Raw genomic sequence first — 24,158 nt, forward strand, 5'->3', positions numbered from 1 at the left:
GTCCTTGATTTTCGTATATGCAGAATAAAGGGCGTTGAGTCATTCACTTCTGTATTTATGTATAATGTGATCCACTCTGTGTTTATTTCTATGCGTTCTTCGTTGTCTTCTATTGCCCCCTGGACCTCTAGGTTAATATTGCCTTTAGGATTGAATGCTTAGTATGCATCATATTCTCCTGGTTATTGTGCCATCAAATTATTTTCCATGTTGTTGTTTTCTTCTTACTGGGATGCTTAAGGATCTAGGCATGGATGACCTCCATGAGTGGTTTGAAACGATCAACAATACACAGACCACTGTTAGATTCAAAATGTTGAGTGACACAGAGTCTATTAACTTTCTTGACCTCAAAGTATATAAAACCACACAGGGACTAGGATGCACACTATTCAGTAAACCTACGGATAGGAACTCCCTATTGAGGTCAGATAGCTGTCACCCCCCAGCATTACTAAAGGGTATATTGAAATCGCAGCTTATCAGAACAGTTAGAAACAATTCGGATCCTATATTAGGAGCCACCCAGTTGTCTGAAATGGGTGCAAAATTTGAAGAGAGGGGATATAAGACCCAACAAATCAGCCAGATGATGAAGGAAGTGTCACAAATAACACAAGCACAACTATTGGCCCAAGAACCTAGACAAACCAGGGATGACAGAATTATACTGGCAACTACATTTTCTCCTAGTACCAGAAATGCTGGACTCTCTTTAAGGACACATTGGCCTATCATTTCCACTGATCCAAAATTACAATTTAGCAAACATCTTACGCCTATGGTCGGTTATAGGAGGGGCACAAATCTGCGAGACTTATTAGTCAAAACTGACTCAAAGGCAAGCTATAATCCCAGGACACATACCAACATCAGAGGATCTTATCGATGCTTAGGATGCACTACCTGTAATGGACTTATAAGTACCAGAATATTTAACCATCCCCATACCAACAAGCAGTTCCACATACGACATTCGATTACCTGTACGACCACGTTTGTCATCTACTTATTGGTATGCCCATGCTCTTGGCACTATGTCGGTAAAACGACAGGTACCCTGAGAGAAAGGATGGCCAATCATCGGCATGCCATAAGGTCGGCTCACAAATCCGGGGAATCAGAACAACCGGTAGCGAGACACTGTGCAGAGTACAGACACTCGGTGGCATCAATAAGATACACACTCATTGATCATGTACCCCCATTAGATAGAGGGGGAGACAGAGGTAAAATACTTCTGCAACGGGAGGCACAATGGATGTACCGACTGGGTACCATTTATCCAGGGGGGCTCAACACCACCCCTGACTTCAAGGCTTTGGTGTAATACAGCTATATAATGTGATACAAGCGCAGGGTACGGCACCTAGACTATTATGACTCTGTGCGCCGTATGGTCGGCGTGCCTCGTTCTAGGGGTGCTCCTAAACCATGTTGGCACACAGCACCAGGGGTAGGAGTCTTTGGTATTTCTAATACCTGCGTGGAAGTCGGATAGTGGTGCCTTGGAGTTACCAGTTTTTTCACACATAGCAGTACACATAGCCAAAACTGGACACTAGATCCTTAAGCATCCCAGTAAGAAGAAAACAACAACATGGAAAATAATTTGATGGCACAATAACCAGGAGAATATGATGCATACTAAGCATTCAATCCTAAAGGCAATATTAACCTAGAGGTCCAGGGGGCAATAGAAGACAACGAAGAACGCATAGAAATAAACACAGAGTGGATCACATTATACATAAATACAGAAGTGAATGACTCAACGCCCTTTATTCTGCATATACGAAAATCAAGGACTATTAGAGCTAAATCCATCCCGAATGGGATAGTGTTTAAATTAATGGAAAGACCGTCATATCAATTGCTTTTATTTACTATTTTTTAAGTTTATTTTTTAAGTTTAAGTTTATTCATCTTTTGTACGTTTGTGCCTAAACGCTTTGGAGTGTTTAAATAAGGAGCATATGAGGGCATTGTTAGCCACAAGATAGCAGTGGAATATACATATATGACCCACGTAGCTCTTATAACGAGAATTAATATGGTGTTAATATATAACCCCATCACTGAATAGGAACTAGGTGAGCGGTATAAATTTCAAAAATACATAAAGGGTTTTTGACAGAGGATAGGAATAATATGCATGTTAACAGTTCATACTAATGGGAAGATCGCAGATAAACGATAATCGTTAATATTTTAGTTATGTAGAATTTGAAGGCTATATATCGGAGGTACATATCTCCATATGAGATTCCTCTATGAATATTGGACATATTGACTCAATATCTTCAACATAAGGTAACACTACACATATATATATAGCACAATATATCAGCTGGCGTGCCTAATAATTAGATTTGTTTATCCTCTTTTATCAATATATACACCATCTTTAAACACTCACATTGTAGCCAAACATCATGCCTGTTTTAACACACTTTGGTGTATTCAGAAACATAGTTACTGTTAGTCTGTCCCTGTACAGGATTACACTCCAGCATTGTTTAAGTTGTCATGGCAACAAGCGGCTGTCACATTTACTATCACTAATCAAAGTATCAGCACAATCGTTTGCACGCTAAGAGTTTGCTTTATGCGTTTAGATAATATGCCACAATGGTTTTATAATTATGGCATTCACATAGAGAAAGCCGATTATTTACGGCTATAGAATTTTGACAACCGGAAGTAGTTTGGCGCACTACTTCCGCCACTTAGCACATTTGGAACGCATTATGCGTTCCAACACCGGTAATTTTGGCGCCAGCACAGGTAGTGGTTTGAAATGATTTTGAGTGAGTATGTCACTATTTAAGAGTTTGTTTGTTTTCACTTTATTTATGCTGATGAAGGAGGCAAGACCTCCGAAAACGTTACAGAAATAAAAGTAACCTGTTTATGAAAGTCCTGAGAGTGCATTTTCTTTTGGCTGCATATCTTCTACAAATTTGCACCCAGGCATTTTTCCTTTGTGGGCGAGTTTTGGTGTTTTGGATACCTATACACACGACCAGGCGTGCCCCTCCTGAATTAACCTCATCATTTCTACCACTTGATAAACGGAACTTTCGTACTGTGATTTGGCTCTAAATATACAAGATTGGACACATCTTTTTCATAAAGGTTCAGTGTGATTGCTGTGGAATTTGTTTTATAGGCTCCTTTATTTTCCGGAACTAACCATGTCATCACAAGGTGAGAACCAACAAGATCCTATTGCCATTTATGTGGAAACAGTTGAAGATCCGGCAATACAAGCCAAAGCAGCACAAACAGGGACGGTTTCCTACACCGAGGATGATGCTAACCGCATATTGTTTGCACCCATATCCAGAACGACTGGTGAGACTCCTATTAACTTATATTTTGCATTGTTAAAATTGAAAAAACGTGAGATAGATTTATCGTTACATGGGAGCTATCTCTCAGACTACCATAGAAATGGGCAAATTCCAAGGGGGTTTAGGGTACACAATATTCCCACCATAGGCAGAGACAACCCTGAATTCAGAAAGAAGTGGTGCTACATTCTAAACAAATGTTCTTTTGATTTAATATTGTTGGTCATTGAAGAAGTCACTTCTATCTTAACTAAGGTTAAAATTGAAATTCAGCAGTTTGAAACAACACATAACCCAATTCTTGCTAATGATCAACAAGAAAACTGGTTATCCAAAATCAAAACTCAAATTGATAAATACAAAAATGATTTAATTACATTTAAAAATAGGAAACTGGATACCGTTAAGTTAGATTACTCCCAGGGCAAGGTATATAAATGGCTCACAGGCACTAGAGAGATACAGCCCAGGAGAAGACAGCGAGATAGGCGTGTACGCTTTGACACAGTGGATACAAGTGAAGCTGAGTCCACCGATAATGAGAGAGCCCCTAGTGCAAGGCCATATACCCCACCGGGTACAGGTGACAATTTTGACCATTACAATGCACAGTCAACACCAAGACATTTTTTAGGGGTTACAACACGCTCACAGAGAGCAGACATACGAGACCCCACATTAGGCGGGCGGGCACCAAGACACAGACCACCAAGAAGGGGGAGGCGAGGGATGCAATAATTAATTTAAGCTCTCATGTTCTGACAAATGGTGAAATACAACTTCTGAATAAGGGACTATCATTTGTTCCCAGCACAACAATCAATGAGTATGAACAGAAAGTTGATATTCACAAATTTTGCAGAACCTTAAAGCTTAAGGAGTTTTTCCAGAACACTATATCAGATAACACCAAAACCGCAATTGAACGCCAATGTCATATACCAAGCTCATTTGAGCCTACCAATTATAGCGCCAGCACCAAGACCTTTATTCGTATGGTCTCTCAAGACCTAGATAAGGACAGAGAGCATTCTATATGGAAACATAATTTAACACAAATAGAAAGAGAAGCTATTAAAACACTCCAGGATGACACCTCCCTTACCATTAGACCAGCGGATAAGGGAGGGGCCATAGTCCTTTTGAACTATGATTACTACAAAAGTGATATCGTACATCAACTCTCAGATACATCTACATACATGGCTCTGAAGGGTGATCCAACAGATACATACAAAAAACAATTGGATGATTTAATTCAGATGGGTTGCGAACAGGGTTTCATCTCTGAACACATCAAAAAATATTGCATCACACCACATCCAAGGATACCCATATTATACACAATACCAAAGGTGCATAAGGATGCAAAGGCACCTCCGGGTCGTCCTATCGTGTCGGCAGTAGATTCCTTATGCCAACCGGTGTCACAGTACATTGACCTGCTGCTACAGCCGGTTGTCAGAGGAACACGATCCTTTTTGCTGGATACCAGCGAATTTATTAGACTGTTGGGGGCTGTTCACGTGCAGACTGGTGACATTTTGGTCACCATGGACGTGAACAGCCTGTACACTATCATTCCCCACGGGGAGGGATTAGAAGCAGTTAGGGCACACCTCACGAACAATCCCCTCTATGAGGGACCCCCCATTGAATACGTACTATCTCTCATTGAATTTTGTTTACACAAGAATTATTTCAGATTCGAAAACAAATTCTTTCTTCAGATAGCGGGTACGGCCATGGGGTCATCCATGGCCCCCTCCTATGCTAACATCTTCATGTCACATTTTGAGAACATATACCTATGGGGAAAATGTGATTCATCCATCATTTTCTACCGTAGGTATATTGACGATATCTTTTTGATTTGGAGAGGGGGCATGGATGACCTCCATGAGTGGTTTGAAACGATCAACAATACACAGACCACTGTTAGATTCAAAATGTTGAGTGACACAGAGTCTATTAACTTTCTTGACCTCAAAGTATATAAAACCACACAGGGACTAGGATGCACACTATTCAGTAAACCTACGGATAGGAACTCCCTATTGAGGTCAGATAGCTGTCACCCCCCAGCATTACTAAAGGGTATATTGAAATCGCAGCTTATCAGAACAGTTAGAAACAATTCGGATCCTATATTAGGAGCCACCCAGTTGTCTGAAATGGGTGCAAAATTTGAAGAGAGGGGATATAAGACCCAACAAATCAGCCAGATGATGAAGGAAGTGTCACAAATAACACAAGCACAACTATTGGCCCAAGAACCTAGACAAACCAGGGATGACAGAATTATACTGGCAACTACATTTTCTCCTAGTACCAGAAATGCTGGACTCTCTTTAAGGACACATTGGCCTATCATTTCCACTGATCCAAAATTACAATTTAGCAAACATCTTACGCCTATGGTCGGTTATAGGAGGGGCACAAATCTGCGAGACTTATTAGTCAAAACTGACTCAAAGGCAAGCTATAATCCCAGGACACATACCAACATCAGAGGATCTTATCGATGCTTAGGATGCACTACCTGTAATGGACTTATAAGTACCAGAATATTTAACCATCCCCATACCAACAAGCAGTTCCACATACGACATTCGATTACCTGTACGACCACGTTTGTCATCTACTTATTGGTATGCCCATGCTCTTGGCACTATGTCGGTAAAACGACAGGTACCCTGAGAGAAAGGATGGCCAATCATCGGCATGCCATAAGGTCGGCTCACAAATCCGGGGAATCAGAACAACCGGTAGCGAGACACTGTGCAGAGTACAGACACTCGGTGGCATCAATAAGATACACACTCATTGATCATGTACCCCCATTAGATAGAGGGGGAGACAGAGGTAAAATACTTCTGCAACGGGAGGCACAATGGATGTACCGACTGGGTACCATTTATCCAGGGGGGCTCAACACCACCCCTGACTTCAAGGCTTTGGTGTAATACAGCTATATAATGTGATACAAGCGCAGGGTACGGCACCTAGACTATTATGACTCTGTGCGCCGTATGGTCGGCGTGCCTCGTTCTAGGGGTGCTCCTAAACCATGTTGGCACACAGCACCAGGGGTAGGAGTCTTTGGTATTTCTAATACCTGCGTGGAAGTCGGATAGTGGTGCCTTGGAGTTACCAGTTTTTTCACACATAGCAGTACACATAGCCAAAACTGGACACTAGATCCTTAAGCATCCCAGTAAGAAGAAAACAACAACATGGAAAATAATTTGATGGCACAATAACCAGGAGAATATGATGCATACTAAGCATTCAATCCTAAAGGCAATATTAACCTAGAGGTCCAGGGGGCAATAGAAGACAACGAAGAACGCATAGAAATAAACACAGAGTGGATCACATTATACATAAATACAGAAGTGAATGACTCAACGCCCTTTATTCTGCATATACGAAAATCAAGGACTATTAGAGCTAAATCCATCCCGAATGGGATAGTGTTTAAATTAATGGAAAGACCGTCATATCAATTGCTTTTATTTACTATTTTTTAAGTTTATTTTTTAAGTTTAAGTTTATTCATCTTTTGTACGTTTGTGCCTAAACGCTTTGGAGTGTTTAAATAAGGAGCATATGAGGGCATTGTTAGCCACAAGATAGCAGTGGAATATACATATATGACCCACGTAGCTCTTATAACGAGAATTAATATGGTGTTAATATATAACCCCATCACTGAATAGGAACTAGGTGAGCGGTATAAATTTCAAAAATACATAAAGGGTTTTTGACAGAGGATAGGAATAATATGCATGTTAACAGTTCATACTAATGGGAAGATCGCAGATAAACGATAATCGTTAATATTTTAGTTATGTAGAATTTGAAGGCTATATATCGGAGGTACATATCTCCATATGAGATTCCTCTATGAATATTGGACATATTGACTCAATATCTTCAACATAAGGTAACACTACACATATATATATAGCACAATATATCAGCTGGCGTGCCTAATAATTAGATTTGTTTATCCTCTTTTATCAATATATACACCATCTTTAAACACTCACATTGTAGCCAAACATCATGCCTGTTTTAACACACTTTGGTGTATTCAGAAACATAGTTACTGTTAGTCTGTCCCTGTACAGGATTACACTCCAGCATTGTTTAAGTTGTCATGGCAACAAGCGGCTGTCACATTTACTATCACTAATCAAAGTATCAGCACAATCGTTTGCACGCTAAGAGTTTGCTTTATGCGTTTAGATAATATGCCACAATGGTTTTATAATTATGGCATTCACATAGAGAAAGCCGATTATTTACGGCTATAGAATTTTGACAACCGGAAGTAGTTTGGCGCACTACTTCCGCCACTTAGCACATTTGGAACGCATTATGCGTTCCAACACCGGTAATTTTGGCGCCAGCACAGGTAGTGGTTTGAAATGATTTTGAGTGAGTATGTCACTATTTAAGAGTTTGTTTGTTTTCACTTTATTTATGCTGATGAAGGAGGCAAGACCTCCGAAAACGTTACAGAAGTAAAAGTAACCTGTTTATGAAAGTCCTGAGAGTGCATTTTCTTTTGGCTGCATATCTTCTACAAATTTGCACCCAGGCATTTTTCCTTTGTGGGCGAGTTTTGGTGTTTTGGATACCTATATATATATATATATATATATATGTATATGTGTGTGTGTGTGTGTGTGTGTGTGTGAAACGCTAAAGGGTAGAGAAGCGCCCAAGAAAGACACCCCTAGAGAAGCCTGTTGGTACTAATGTTATAAACAGAACAAGGTAAATAGAACCACTCACGTGATTTGACCTCAACCGATATGAGGTATAGATAAGACACAGGTTATAGTTGGTATGATCGATATCTCCTTCTGCTTTCCCCTTGTTCCCAGCCGTCCACTATGATCCTTCAAATCCTGGATAGTCACAGTCTGGTCTCTGTGGGAGTGAAACTAGGTCCACTGCCAGAATCAGGATGTGTGTGGGTTATATAGGGACAAGCATACACCGTAATCCTTGCAATATTTGTGAAAGGTCTTTTATTGAAGACACATGCACACTCCTGAGCTCTTATCAGCCTACCTAGTTTTACTCTTCAATAAAACATACCAAGCGAACAAAGCAAATGCTATTATAGAAATAAATTGGAAAGTTGTTTAAAACTGCATGCTCTCTCTGATTCATGAAAGTTTTTTTTCCTTTACTGTCCCTTTAATGTAACCTATGTATTCATTTTACATCTGATTATTGAGCAACTTTATCCTATTTCATAGCTGTATATGTATCAGTTTGTGTTCATGTCTGTATTACTAATTAATTAACAGTGCATAAAGGGATTTTATATATATATGCATGACATATAATGAAACTGTATTGCAAATCAAGAGCATTCAGGGATTCACCACTTAAAATGTGTGGTAGAGTTCATGTTCCTGTTTTGATTTATGTTTAAATCTTTTTTTTTATTGGAAAATTAGTATTTCAATACAAACATAGTGAGAAGGACAACACGTATAATATAGAACATTTACTATTTCCTGTGAGTCTCGTAAGGTTTCGAAGCCTCTCTTAATGAGGAATCAGCAATGTCCAATTCCTGTTTTGATTTAAAGGGACAGTAAAGTCCAAATTAAACTTAAATTGATTGGATAGAGCATGGAGTTTGCAAAATGTACAGCTAACCAGCCCCCCCCCCCCAATAATAGATGTTACTTTATTTTTTTCTAAAGAAAATTGTAATATTTATTTTTTGTTTTAATCTGGGGAATTTACAATCTTATACAGGGGTCACGCACAACTCTCAATAACAAAAGACTGTTTGACTACCGTTTCATTTTGCACTTTGCTACTCCTGGGTTAAACGCAAGTTAATTCCCCCTACACTCTGCCCTTTGCCTTATTCCACTACAACAGTGTTTCTCAACTCCACTCCTCAGGACCCTTAACAGGCCAGAGTTTCATTATATCTTATCTAGAGCACAGGTGAAATAATCAGCTGATCAGTAACCATGGTTACTAACCAGCTCTCACCCTTCAGATGATTATTGCACCTGTGCTCTAGTTAAGATATAATGAAAATCTGGCCTGTAATTAGTCCTGAGGAGTGGAGTTGAGAAACCCTGCACTACAACATGGAAAGTGTCATTGTCGGCTGTTAAAAAAACCTTCTATGTTGTGCCAAAGTCATCTGCTGCTTGGGGTTTCTATAGGATAATTGTCACTGCTCCCGCATCTCCCTTTATGTGCTCTAGCGCCCCCCCTGGGTAGGCTGCCTCCCAATATGATAAACACTTGGCTAGAGTATGACATTTTCAACAACTTTTCAATTTACTTCTATTTCTCTTGTTAAGTGTAGTCAGTCCACGGGTCATCCATTACTTATGGAATATATCTCTTCCCCAACAGGAAGTTGCAAGAGGATCACCCAAGCAGAGCTGCTATATAGCTCCTCCCCTCACATGTCATATTCAGTCATTCTCTTGCAACCTAACTAAAGATAGGTCGTTGTGAGAGGTCTGTGGTGTTTTTAACTTAGTTTATTTCTTCAATCAAAAGTTTGTTATTTTAAATGGCACCGGAGTGTGCTGTTTGTTCTCAGGCAGCATTAGAAGAAGAATCTGCCTGCGTTTTCTATGATCTTAGCAGACGTAACTAAGATCCACTGGCTGTTCTCATCTGAGGAGTGAGGTAACTTCAGAAAAGGGGAATAGCATGCAGGGCCCCCCTGCAAACGAGGTATGTGCAGAAAATTATTTTTCTGAGGAATGGAATTGACTGAGAAAATACTGCTGATACCAATGTAACGTAAGTTCAGCCTTAAATGCAGTGATAGCGACTGGTATTAGGCTGATGAGTGTGTGTACACTGAATGTATTTCTCTTGTTAAGTGTATCCAGTCCACGGATCATCCATTACTTATGGAATATATTCTCCTTCCCAACAGGAAGCTGCAAGAGTCCACCCACAGCAAAGCTGCTATATAGCTCCTCCCCTAACTGCCATATTCAGTCATTCTCTTGCAAGCCTCAACATAGATAGGAGGTTGTGAGAGTCTGTGGTGCTTTCTACTTAGTTTATTCTTCAATCAAAAGTTTGTTATTTTTAAATGGCACCGGAGTGTGCTGTTTATCTCAGGCAGTATTTGGAAGAAGAATCTGCCTGCGTTTTTCTATGATCTTAGCAGACGTAACTAAGATCCATTTGCTGTTCTCACACATTCTGAGGAGTGAGGTACTTCAGAGGGGGAATGGCGTGCAGGTTTTCCTGCAGATAAGGTATGTGCAGTAAAATATTTTTCTAGGAATGGAATTGACTAAGAAAATACTGCTGATACCGAAGTAATGTAAGTAAAGCCTTAAATGCAGCGATAGCGACTGGTATCAGGCTTATTAATAGAGATACATACTCTTGTAAAAATGTGTTTTAAAACGTTTGCTGGCATGTTTAATCATTTTTTAACATATGTTTGGTGATAAAACTTATTGGGGCCTAAGTTTTTTCCACATGGCTGGCTTAAATTTTGCATAGAAACAGTTTCCTGAGGCTTTCCACTGTTATAGTAGGGCTCAAAAGGGCTTCAAAAGTAGGAGCTGTTATGACTGTTTAAAACATATTTTTCGTTTTGTTAATCTGTTTTTTGTATTAAGGGGTTAATCATCCATTTGCAAGTGGGTGCAATGCTCTGCTAACTTGTTACATACACTGTAAAAATTTTGTTAGTTTAACTGCCTTTTTTCACTGTTATTTCAAATTTTGGCAACATTTGTTTCTCTTAAAGGCACAGTAACGTTTTATATATTTGCTTGTTAACTTGATTTAAAGTGTTTTCCAAGCTTACTAGTCTCATTATTAGTCTGTTCTAACATGTCTGACATAGAGGAAGCTCTGTGTTCATTATGTTTTAAAGCCATGGTGGAACCCCATCTTAGAATGTGTACCAGATGTACTGATTTCATGTTAAACAATAAAGATCATTTTTTGTCTTTAAAAACATTATCACCAGAGGATTCTGTCGTGGGGGTAGTTATGCCGACTAACTCTCCCCACGTGTCAGACCTTTTGACTCCCGCTTTAGGGACTCACGCTCAAATGGCGCCAAGTACATCAAGGGCACCCATAGCGTTTCTTTACCAGGGGATTCTGTCGAGGGGAAAGTTATGCCGACTAACTCTTCCCACGTGTCAGACCCTTCGACTCCCGCTTCAGGGACTCACGCTCAAATGGCGCCAAGTACATCAAGGGCGCCCATAGCGTTTATTTTACAAGACATGGCAAAGGTGGTGAATAATATTCTGGCAGCAGTATTAGTCAGACTACCTGAAATTAAAGGAAAGCAGTTAGCTCTGGGGGTAGATACAGAGCATACAGACGCTTTAAGAACCATGTATGATACTACCTCACAATATGCTTAGTCTGTGGGTGATTTTTTTTTTTTTTTTTTTTTACTCAGGGAAGATGATTTAACCTGATTCTGATATTTCTACATTTAAAATTTATGCTTGAGAACCTCCACTTGTTGCTCAGGGAGGCTTTGGCTGCTCTGAATGAATGTGTACAATCGCAGGGCCAGAGAAATTGTGTAGACTGGATAAATAATATGCAGTGCCGGTGTGTACTGATGTTTTTCCAATACCTAAAGAGGTTTACTAAAAAAATTTTTTAATAAGGAATGGGATAGACCAGGTGTGCCGTTCTCTTCCCCTCCTATTTTTTAGAAGAATGTTTTCTAATAGTTACCACCACACGGGACTTCTGGCAGACAGTTCCTAAGGTGGAGAGAAGAGTTTCTACTGTAGCTAAGCGTACCACTACCTCTGACGAGGACAGTTGTGCTTTTTAGATCCAATGGATAAAAAATGTTTATTCAACAGGGTTTTATCCTGCAGCCCCTTGCATACATTGCTTCTGTCACTGCTGCTGCGGCGTTCTGGGTTGAGTCTCTTGATGAGGCTTTACAGTTAAGCGACTCCATTGGATGAATATATTTGACAAGCTTATGCTAGCCAATTCCTTTGTTTTCTGATGCCTTGTTCATTTGACTAGACTAACGGCTAAGAATTCTGTTTTTTACTATACTGGCGCGCAGAGCGCTATGGCTTATATCATGGTCAGCTGTCGTGACTTTAATAAATAAGCTACTTAACTTCCCTTCAAGGGGCAGACCCTATTCGGGCCTGGTTTGAAGGAGATTATTGCTTATATCACTGGAGGAAAAGGTCATGCCCTTCCTCAGGATAGGTCTAAATCAAGGGCAAAAAAAAAAAAAAAAAAAAAAAAAAAAAAGGTCTAATTTTCGTACCTTTTAAAAACTTCAGGGCAGGTGTGGCATCCTCTTCCTCTAAGGCAAAACAAGAGGGAATTTTTGCTCAGTCCAAGGCGGTCTGGAGACAATCGGACCTGGAACAAAGATAAGCAGGCCAAGGAGCCTGCTGCTGCCTCTAAGGCAGCATGAAGGAACGGACCCCTATCCGGTAACGGATCCTATAGGGGGCAGACTTTCATTCTTTGCCCAGGCGTGGGCAAGAGATGCCCAGGATCCCTAGGCGTTGGAATTTATATCCCAGAGATATCTTCTGGATTTCAAAGATTCTCCCCCAAAAAAAGGGGAGATTTCGCCTTTCACAATTATCTGCAAACCAGATAAAGAAGGAGGCATTCTTACATTGTGTACGAGATCCATCCAGTTCCAAGAGAGGAACAGGGACAGAGTTTTTACTCAAATCTGTTTGTGGTTCCCAAGGAGAGGGAACCTTCAGACCTATTTTGGATCTAAAGATCTTAAACAAATTCCTCAGAATTCCGTCATTTAAGATGGAAACTATTCGTACCATCTTAACTATGATCCAGGAGAGTCAATAGAGGACTACAATGGATTTGAAGGATGCTTATCCTCACATTGTGATGCATAAAGATCACCATCGTTTTTCAGGTTTGCCTTTCTAGACAGGCATTACCAGTTTGTAGCTCTTTCCTTTGGGATATCTACAGCCCCAAGAATCTTTATGGAGGTTCTGGGGTCGCTTTGGCGGTCCTTAGACCGCGGGGCATAGAAGTGGCCCCTTATTTAGACGACATCCTGATACAGGCGTCAAACATCCAAATTGCCCAGTCTCATACGGACGTAGTACTGGCATTTCTGAGATCACATGGGTGGAAAGTGAACAAGGAAAGAGTTCTCTATCCCCAATCTCAAGGGTTTCCCTCCTAGGGACTCTGATAAATTTTGTAGAAATGAAAATTTACCTGACGGAGTCCAGGTTGTCAAAGTTTCTAAATTTCTGCCGTGTTTTTTTCATCCCATCCGCGCCCTTCGGTGGCTCAGTACATGAATGAAATCGGCTTAATGGTAGCGGCAAGGGACATAGTACCGTTTGCACGTCTACATTTCAGACCGCTGCAACTATGCATGCTCAGTCAGAGGAACGGGGATTACACAGATTTGTCCCCCTGTTAAACCTGGACCAAGAGACCAGAGATTCTCTTCTCTGGTGACTATGTCGGGTCCATCTGTCCAAGGGTATGACCTTCCGCAGGTCAGATGGGACAATTGTTACAATAGATGCCAGCCTTTTAGGTTGGGATGCAGTCTGGAACTCCCTGAAGGCTCAGGGATAGTGGACTTAGGAGGAGACCCTCCTTCTAATAAATATTCTGGAACTGGGAGTGATATTCCATGCTCTTCAGACTTGGCCTCAGTTAGCAACTCTGAGGTACATCATACTCAGTCGGACAATATACACGACTGTGGCTTACATCAGCCATCAAGGGGGAACAGAAGTTCCCTAGCGATGTTAGAAGTCTTACAATAATTCACTGGACAGAGACTCACTCTTGTCTATCAGCTATCCATATCCCAGGTGTTGAGAACTGGGAGGTGGATTTTCTAAGTCATCAGACTTTTCTTCCGGGGGAGTGGGATTTCCTCCGGAGGTCAAGACCAAGCAGGAGAGGGCTTTGGTGTTTTTGACAGCGCCTGCGTAGCCACGCAGGACCTGGTATGGAGATCTGGTGGACATGTCATCCTTTCCATCACGGTCTCTGCTTCAGAGACAGGTCCCTCTACCTCAGGGTCCTTTCAACCATCTAAATAGAATCAATCTGAGATGGACTGCCTGGAGACTGAACGCTTGATGTTATCAAAGCATGGCTTCTCCGAGTCAGTCATTGATACCTTAATACAGACATGAAAGCCTGTCTCTAGGAAAATTGAACATAGATATGGTGTAAATATCTGATTGTTATGAATCCAAGGGTTACTCATGGAGTAAAGTCTGGATTCCCAGGATATTATCTTTTCTCCAAGATGTTTTTGAGAAAAGGGTTGTCAGCTAATTCCTTAAAAGGGGACAGATTTTTACTCTGTCTATTTTTTTGCACAAGCGTCTGGCAGGTATTCTAGATGTTCAGGCATTTGGTCAGGCTTTGGTTAGATCCAAGCCTGTGTTTAAAACTGTTGCTCCGCCATGGAGCTTAAACCTGATTCTTAAGGTTCTTCAAGAAGTTCCGTTTGAACCTTTTTTGTTCCATAGATATCAAACTTTATCTTGGAAAGTTCCTTTTGGGTAGCTAATTCCTCGACTCGTAGAGTCTCCAAGTTATCTGTGTTACAATGTGATTCTCCTTATCTGGTCCTTCGTACGGATAAGGTAGTCCTGCGTACCAACCTGGGTTTTTTCCTAAGGTGGTATCTAACAAGTACATCACTCAAGAGATAGTTGTTCCATGCTTGTATCCTAATCCTTCCTCAAAGAAGGAACGTCTATTACACAATATTGGACGTGGTTTGTGCTTTAAAGTTTTACTTACAAGCTACTACAGTTTTCATCAAACGTTCACCTTGTTTGTTGTCTATTCTGGACAGAGGAGAGGTCAAAAGACTTCAGCAGCCTCTCTGTCTTTTTGGTTAAAAATCATAATTCATTTAGCTTATGAGACTGCTGGACAGCAGCCTCCTGAAGGGATTACAGCTCATTCTACTAGAGCTGTGGTTTTCACTTGGGCCTTTTTTAAATGTGGCTTCTGTTGAACAGATTTACAAGACGGAGTCTTGGTCTGCGCTTCATACTTTTCAAATTTAACAAATTTGATACCTTGCTTCTTTGGAGGCTATTTTTGGGAGAAATGTTTTTTTACAGGCAGTGGTAACTTCCGTTTAAGTACCTGCCTTGTCCCTCCCATCATCCGTGTACTTTAGCTTTGGTATTGGTATTCCATAAGTAATGGATGATCCGTGGACTGGATACACTTAACAAGAGAAAACATAATTTATGCTTACCTGATAAATTTATTTCTCTTGTAGTGTATCCAGTCCACGGCCCGCCCTGTCACTTTAAGGCAGGTAATTTTTTCATTTGAACTACAGTCACCACTGCACCCTATGGTTTTTCCTTTCTCTGCATGTTTTCGGTCGAATGACTGAATATGGCAGTTAGGGGAGGAGCTATATAGCAGCTTTGCTGTGGGTGGACTCTTGCAGCTTCCTGTTGGGAAGGAGAATATATTCCATAAGTAATGGATGATCCGTGGACTGGATACACTACAAGAGAAATAAATTTATCAGGTAAGCATAAATTATGTTTTTTCTAAGGAATGGAATTGACTCTGAAAATACTGTTAATACTGAAGTAATGTAGGAGCCTTAACTGCAGTAAAAGCGACTGGTAGCAGGCTTATTAATAACACTTCATTACTTTTAAAATGTATGTTCAAAACGGTTACTGGCATGTTAATCGTTTTTTGTGAGGTACTTGGTGATAAAACTTATGGGGCATGATTTTTCCACATGGCTATCTTTGTTTTCTGCATAGAAACAGTTAACTGAGCTTCCCCACTGTTGTGATATGAGTGGGAGGGGCCTATTTTAGCGCTTTTTTGCGCAGTAAAAATTCAGTCACAATCTGTCTACTTCATCCTCCATGATCCAGGACGTCTCTAGAAAGCTCAGGGGTCTCCAAAATTCATTTTGAGGGAGGTAATCAGTCACAGCAGACCTGTGACAGTGTGTTTTGACTGTGATAAAAACGTTAATTATTAAATTGTTATCCGTTTTTGGGTATTAAGGGGTTAATCATCCATTTGCTGGTGGGTACAATCCTTTGCTAACTTAATAAATTTACTGTGAAAGATTGGTTGCTATAACTAATTTGGTTCATTGTTATTTCAACTCTGACAGCCTTTTGTGCTTCTTAAAGGCACAGTAGCGTTTTTTATATTGCTTGTAAATTTATTTAGAAAAGTATTTCCAATCTTGCTAGTCTCATTGCTAGTCTGTTTAAACATGTCTGACACAGATGAATCTCTTTGTTCACTATGTTTAAAGGCCAATGTGGAGCCCAATAGAAATTTGTGTACTAATTGCATTGATGTTACTTTAAATAAAAGTCAATCTTTACATGTAAAGAAATTATCACCAGACAACGAGGGGGAAGTTATGCCGACTAACTCTCCTCACGTGTCAGTACCTTCGCCTCCCGCTCAGGAGGTGCGTGATTTTGTGGCGCCAAGTACATCAGGGAGGCCCTTACAAATCACTTTGCAAGACATGGCTACTGTTATGACAGAAGTATTATCTAAATTGCCAGAATTAAGAGGCAAGCGCGATAGCTCTGGGTTAAGGACAGAGCGCGCGGATGATGTGAGAGCCATGTCAGATACTGCGTCACAGTTTGCAGAACATGAAGACGGAGAGCTTCATTCTGTGGGTGACGGATCTGATCCAGGGAGACTGGATTCAGAGATTTCTAATTTTAAATTTAAGCTTGAGAACCTCCGCATATTGCTAGGGGAGGTATTAGCGGCTCTGAATGATTGTAACACGGTTGCAATTCCAGAAAAATTATGTAGGTTGGATAGATACTATGCGGTACCGGTGTGTACTGACGTGTTTCCTATACCTAAAAGGCTTACAGAGATTATTAGCAAGGAGTGGGATAGACCTGGTGTGCCTTTTTCCCCTCCTCCCATATTTAGGAAAATGTTTCCTATAGACGCCACAACACGGGACTTATGGCAGACGGTCCCTAAGGTGGAGGGAGCAGTTTCTACTTTAGCTAAGCGTACCACTATCCCGGTGGAGGATAGTTGTGCCTTTTCAGATCCAATGGATAAAAAATTAGGTTACCTTAAGAAAATGTTTGTTCAACAAGGTTTTATCTTACAGCCCCTTGCATGCATTGCGCCTGTCACTGCTGCTGCGGCATTCTGGTTTGAGTCTCTGGAAGAGGCCATTCGCACAGCTCCATTGGATGAAATTATGAACAAGCTTAAAGCACTTAAGCTAGCTAACGCATTTGTTTCTGATGCCGTCGTACATTTAACCAAACTTACGGCTAAGAACTCCGGATTCGCCATCCAAGCGCGCAGAGCGCTATGGCTTAAATCCTGGTCAGCTGACGTGACTTCTAAATCTAAATTGCTTAATATTCCTTTCAAAGGGCAGACCTTATTCGGGCCCGGCTTGAAAGAAATTATAGCTGACATTACGGGAGGTAAGGGCCATGCTCTACCTCAGGACAGGGCCAAATCAAAGGCCAAACAGTCTAATTTTCGTGCCTTTCGTAACTTCAAGGCAGGAGCAGCATCAACTTCCTCCGCTCCAAAACAGGAAGGAGCTGTTGCTCGTTACAGACAGGGCTGGAAAGCTAACCAGTCCTGGAACAAGGGCAAGCAGGCCAAGAAACCTGCTGCTGCCCCTAAGACAGCATGAAGAGAGGGCCCCCTATCCGGAAACGGATCTAGTGGGGGGCAGACTTTCTCTCTTCGCCCAGGCTTGGGCAAGAGATGTCCAGGATCCCTGGGCGTTGGAGATCATATCTCAGGGATATCTCCTGGACTTCAAAATTTCTCCTCCACAAGGGAGGTTTCATCTTTCAAGGTTATCAGCAAACCAAATAAAGAAAGAGGCGTTTCTACGCTGTGTACAAGACCTCTTACTAATGGGGGTGATCCACCCAGTTCCGCGGACGGAACACGGGCAAGGATTCTATTCAAATCTATTTGTGGTTCCCAAGAAAGAGGGAACCTTCAAACCAATCTTGGACTTAAAAATCCTAAACAAATTCCTAAGAGTTCCATCATTCAAAATGGAAACTATTCGAACCATCCTTCCCATGATCCAAGAGGGTCAGTACATGACCACAGTGGACTTAAAGGATGCCTACCTTCACATACCGATTCACAAGGATCATTATCGGTACCTAAGATTTGCCTTCCTAGACAGGCATTACCAGTTTGTAGCTCTTCCCTTCGGAATAGCTACGGCTCCAAGAATCTTTACAAAGGTTCTGGGCTCACTTCTGGCGGTACTAAGACTGCGAGGCATAGCAGTGACTCCGTACCTAGACGACATTCTGATACAAGCGTCAAGTTTTCAAACTGCCAAATCTCATACAGAGATAGTTCTGGCATTTCTGAGGTCGCATGGGTGGAAGGTGAACGTGGGAAAGAGTTCTCTATTACCACTTACAAGGGTTCCCTTCCTAGGGACTCTTATAGATTCTGTAGAGATGAAAATTTACCTGACGGAGGCCAAGTTATCAAAACTTCTAAATGCTTGCCGTGTCCTTCATTCCATTCCACACCCGTCAGTAGCTCAGTGCATGGAAGTAATCGGCTTAATGGTAGCGGCAATGGACATAGTACCATTTGCGCGCCTGCATCTCAGACCGCTGCAATTGTGCATGCTAAATCAGTGGAATGGGGATTACTCAGATTTGTCCCCCCTGCTAAATCTGGATCAAGAGACCAGAGATTCTCTTCTATGGTGGCTTTCTCGGCCCCATCTGTCCAAGGGGATGACCTTTCGCAGGCCAGATTGGACGATTGTAACGACAGACGCCAGCCTCTTCTAGGTTGGGGCGCAGTCTGGAAATCCCTGAAGGCTCAGGGGTTATGGACTCAGGAGGAGAAACTCCTCCCAATAAATATTCTGGAGTTAAGAGCAATATTCAATGCTCTTCTAGCTTGGCCTCAGTTAGCAACTCTGAGGTTCATCAGATTTCAGTCGGACAACATCACGACTGTGGCTTACATCAACCATCAAGGGGGAACCAGAAGTTCCCTAGCGATGTTGGAAGTCTCAAAGATAATTCGCTGGGCAGAGTCTCACTCTTGCCACCTGTCAGCGATTTACATCCCAGGCGTGGAGAACTGGGAGGCGGATTTTCTAAGTCGCCAGACTTTTCATCCGGGGGAGTGGGAACTTCATCCGGAGGTCTTCGCTCAACTGATTCATCGTTGGGGCAAACCAGATCTGGATCTCATGGCATCTCGCCAGAATGCCAAGCTTCCTTGTTACGGATCCAGGTCCAGGGACCCGGGAGCGGCGCTGATAGATGCTCTGACAGCCCCTTGGGTCTTCAACATGGCTTATGTGTTTCCACCATTTCCGATGCTTCCTCGATTGATTGCCAAGATCAAACAGGAGAGAGCTTCGGTGATTCTGATAGCGCCTGCGTGGCCACGCAGGACCTGGTATGCAGACCTAGTGGACATGTCGTCCTGTCCACCATGGTCTCTGCCTCTGAGACAGGACCTTCTGATTCAGGGTCCTTTCAAACATCCAAATCTAATTTCTCTGAGGCTGACTGCATGGAGATTGAACGCTTGATTCTATCAAAGCGTGGCTTCTCGGAGTCGGTTATTGATACCTTAATACAGGCTAGGAAGATATGGCGTAAATATTTATATTGGTGCGAATCCAAGAGTTACTCATGGAGTAAGGTTAGGATTCCTAGGAAATTGTCTTTTCTACAAGAGGGTTTAGAAAAGGGCTTATCTGCTAGTTCGTTAAAGGGACAGATTTCTGCTCTGTCTATTCTTCTACACAAACGTCTGGCAGAAGTTCCAGACGGTCAGGCTTTTTGTCAGGCTTTAGCTAGGATTAAGCCTGTGTTTAAGACTATTGCTCCGCCGTGGAGCTTAAACTTAGTTCTTAACGTTCTTCAAGGCGTTCCATTTGAACCCCTTCATTCCATTGATATCAAGCTGTTATCCTGGAAAGTTCTGTTTTTGATGGCTATTTCCTCGGCTCGAAGAGTCTCTGAGTTATCTGCCTTACATTGTGATTCTCCTTATCTGATTTTTCATTCAGACAAGGTAGTTCTGCGTACTAAACCTGGGTTCTTACCTAAGGTAGTTACTAACAGGAATATCAATCAAGAGATTGTTGTTCCATCATTGTGTCCTAACCCTTCTTCAAAGAAGGAACGACTTTTGCATAATCTGGACGTAGTCCGTGCCCTGAAGTTCTATTTGCAGGCAACTAAAGATTTTCGTCAAACTTCTTCCCTGTTTGTCGTTTACTCTGGACAGAGGAGAGGTCAAAAGGCTTCGGCTACCTCTCTCTCTTTTTGGCTTCGTAGCATAATACGTTTTGCCTATGAGACTGCTGGACAGCAGCCTCCTGAAAGGATTACAGCTCATTCTACTAGAGCTGTGGCTTCCACCTGGGCCTTTAAAAATGAGGCCTCTGTTGAACAGATTTGCAAGGCTGTCTTGGTCTTCACTTCACACTTTTTCAAAATTTTACAAATTTGACACTTTTGCTTCTTCGGAGGCTGTTTTTGGGAGAAAGGTGCTTCAGGCAGTGGTTCCTTCCGTTTAAAGTTCCTGCCTTGTCCCTCCCTTCATCCGTGTACTTTAGCTTTGGTATTGGTATTCCATAAGTAATGGATGACCCGTGGACTGACTACACTTAACAAGAGAAAACATAATTTATGCTTACCTGATAAATTTATTTCTCTTGTAGTGTAGTCAGTCCACGGCCCGCCCTGTCTTTAAGGCAGATCTAAATTTTAATTAAACTCCAGTCACCACTGCACCCTATGGTTTCTCCTTTCTCGTCTGGTTTTGGTCGAATGACTGAATATGACATGTGAGGGGAGGAGCTATATAGCAGCTCTGCTTGGGTGATCCTCTTGCAACTTCCTGTTGGGGAAGAGATATATTCCATAAGTAATGGATGACCCGTGGACTGACTACACTACAAGAGAAATAAATTTATCAGGTAAGCATAAATTATGTTTTTGCTTAGTTCGCTTGGTATTCTTTGTTAAAGAGTAATCCTAGGTGAGTTCAGGACCGTGCACAAATCTACAGCCATCTGGCAGCTGTCTGTTTATTTCATAGACTGCTAAAGACATGTGCACACTCCTGAGATGCTATCAGCCTACCTAGGTTTACTCTTAAACTTAGGATGTCAAGAGAACAAAGCAAAGTTAATAATAAAATTAAATTGGAAAGTTGCTTAAAATGACACTCTCTATCTGAATCATGTATGTATAATTTTGACTTTACTTACTGTAAGCTGTCACTGTGTAGCATGTTACAGATTAGTTACATTGCACTATAGTTAAGTACAATTTTAAAGGGATAGGAAAAGTCAAACTTAAACTTGTAAGAATCAGATAGAGCAGGTCATTTCAAGACACTTTTAAAATCACTTCCATTTTCAAATGTGCTTCATTCTCTTGGTATCCATTGTTGAAATGAATATGCACATATCATACTCTAGTGGGAACTAGCTGGTGATTGGTGTCTGCACACATTTGTCTCTTGTGATTGGCTAGTTAGATGTGTTTAGCTAGCTGCCAATGTTCCTCAGCAAAGAATAACAAAAGAATGAAGCAAATTTGATAATAGAAGTAAATTTGAAATATGTTTAAAACTGTATGTTCAATCTGAATCATGAATTAAATTATTTGGGTTTCCTGTTACTTTAAGCACAATTTTATGAGGTATTTTACAGCAGAAGCAGACCAAATAAATAGTGACTGTTGTAATATTTTACTTTTATAAAGATGTTATGGGAAAATACCTTATGAGTGTAATGTCCCTTTGCATGAGTTCTTGCATGTGAGTGTTCTTTGTACATCGCATCAAGTAATCGGGTCCACTTGTTTTTTTATCACAGTCCACCCCCTCCCCGTCTGCTGACCTGTTAGGCCTGGGGGCACCTTCCGGTTCTAGCCCTGCTGCACCTGCCTCCTCGTCTGCCGGTAGCCTGCTTGTTGATGTCTTTGCTGATCCTAGTCAACCCGTTGCTGCTGTTTCTACAAGTACAGATGAGAACTTCCCAAGGTATGGTGATTACATTTATTCAGGAGCTAGTTACAGATAAAAGATTAGATTTTTTTTATGAAGGGCATTTGATGTGATTTCCTACTTTGTACTTTATCCAGTATTTTGTCTTTTAAAAGGACATGCGACTTAACTACAAATGCTGCTGGATTTTAACCCTTTAGTGGTCAGAACTCTCTTCCATTTGTTGACATTTGCGGTGTTTGTGTTTAGCTGTAATTTTCCTCTTACTCATTTACTGTACCCACACATATTATTTACCGTTTTTCTCGTCATTAAATGGACTTTCTAAAGATATCATTATTTTCATCATATCTTATAAGTTACTATAAAAAAATTATAAAATATGATGGGGAAAAAACACTCTTTTTCTAACTTTGACCCCCAAATACTTACACCTCTACAACCACCAAAAAACAACCATGCTAAATAGTTTCTAAATTTTGTCCTGAGTTTAGAAATAGCCAATGTTTACATGTTCTTTGCTTTTTTTTGCAAGTTATAGGGCCATAAATACAAGTTACACTTTGCTATTTGCAAACCACTTTTTTTCTTCAAAATTAGTGATAGTTACATTGGAACACTAATATCTGTCAGAAATCCCTGAATATCCCTTGATGTGTATATATTTTTTTTAGTAGACAACCCAAAGTATTGATCTAGGCCCATTTTGGTATATTTTATGCCACCATTTCACCCCCAAATGCGATCAAATTAAAAAAATTGTTACCTTTTTCACAAACTTCTCACTGAAATTATTTACAAACAGCTTGTGCAATTATGGCACACATGGTTGTAAATGCTTCTTTGGGATCCCCTTTGTTCAGAAAAAGCAGACATATTTGGCTTTGGCAATGCTTTTGGTAATAAGAAGGCCGCTACATGCTGCTGCGCATGACACTTGTATTAAGCCCAGCAGTGAAGGGGTTAAATTGGGTAGCTTGTATGGTTAATTTTAGCTTTAGTGTAGAGATCAGCCTCCCACCTGACACATCCCACCCTCTGATCCCTCCCTGACCCCCCTCAAACAGCTCTTTCCTCCCCCACCTCACAATTGTCACCGCCATCTTAAATACTGACAGAAAGTTTGCAAGTATAAAAATAAAGGTCTTTTTTTTTTTTAAAGACTTTAAAAAAAAAAAAATTATTTTATATAAAGTTTAGGATCCCCCATTACCCCCCAGCCGCCCTGAATCCCCCCCACCAACAGCTCTCTAAGCCTACCCTTTGACCTATTGGCCTCCATCTTAGGTACTCAAATCTGCCCTTTTTTTAATAAATAATATATTAACAGCCCATTTCTCCAACATAGGTGTGTCCGGTCCACGGCGTCATCCTTACTTGTGGGATATTCTCTTCCCCAACAGGAAATGGCAAAGAGCCCAGCAAAGCTGGTCACATGATCCCTCCTAGGCTCCGCCTACCCCAGTCATTCTCTTTGCCGTTGTACAGGCAACATCTCCACGGAGATGGCTTAGAGTTTTTTAGTGTTTAACTGTAGTTTTTATTATTCAATCAAGAGTTTATTATTTTAAAATAGTGCTGGTATGTACTATTTACTCAGAAACAGAAAAGAGATGAAGATTTCTGTTTGTATGAGGAAAATGATTTTAGCAACCGTTACTAAAATCCATGGCTGTTCCACACAGGACTGTTGAGAGGAATTAACTTCAGTTGGGGGAACAGTGAGCAGTCTCTTGCTGCTTGAGGTATGACAAT

At 41.1% G+C, this 24,158-nt stretch overlaps 1 protein-coding gene across 2 annotated transcripts in view; it reads left to right on the top strand.

Annotated features, from left to right (window-relative positions):
* LOC128665902 (AP-2 complex subunit alpha-2) overlaps positions 1-24,158 on the top strand; it is a 442,402-nt gene that overhangs the window by 324,256 nt on the left and 93,988 nt on the right. For both annotated transcript variants that reach the window (XM_053720151.1, XM_053720152.1), the window contains one exon: positions 22,273-22,439. In XM_053720151.1, coding sequence (XP_053576126.1) covers positions 22,273-22,439 — 167 coding nt within the window. The remainder of the gene's footprint in view (positions 1-22,272; positions 22,440-24,158) is intronic.

The sequence above is a fragment of the Bombina bombina genome, chromosome 7 (assembly GCF_027579735.1).
Source record: "Bombina bombina isolate aBomBom1 chromosome 7, aBomBom1.pri, whole genome shotgun sequence".
NCBI classification, from domain to species: domain Eukaryota; kingdom Metazoa; phylum Chordata; class Amphibia; order Anura; family Bombinatoridae; genus Bombina; species Bombina bombina.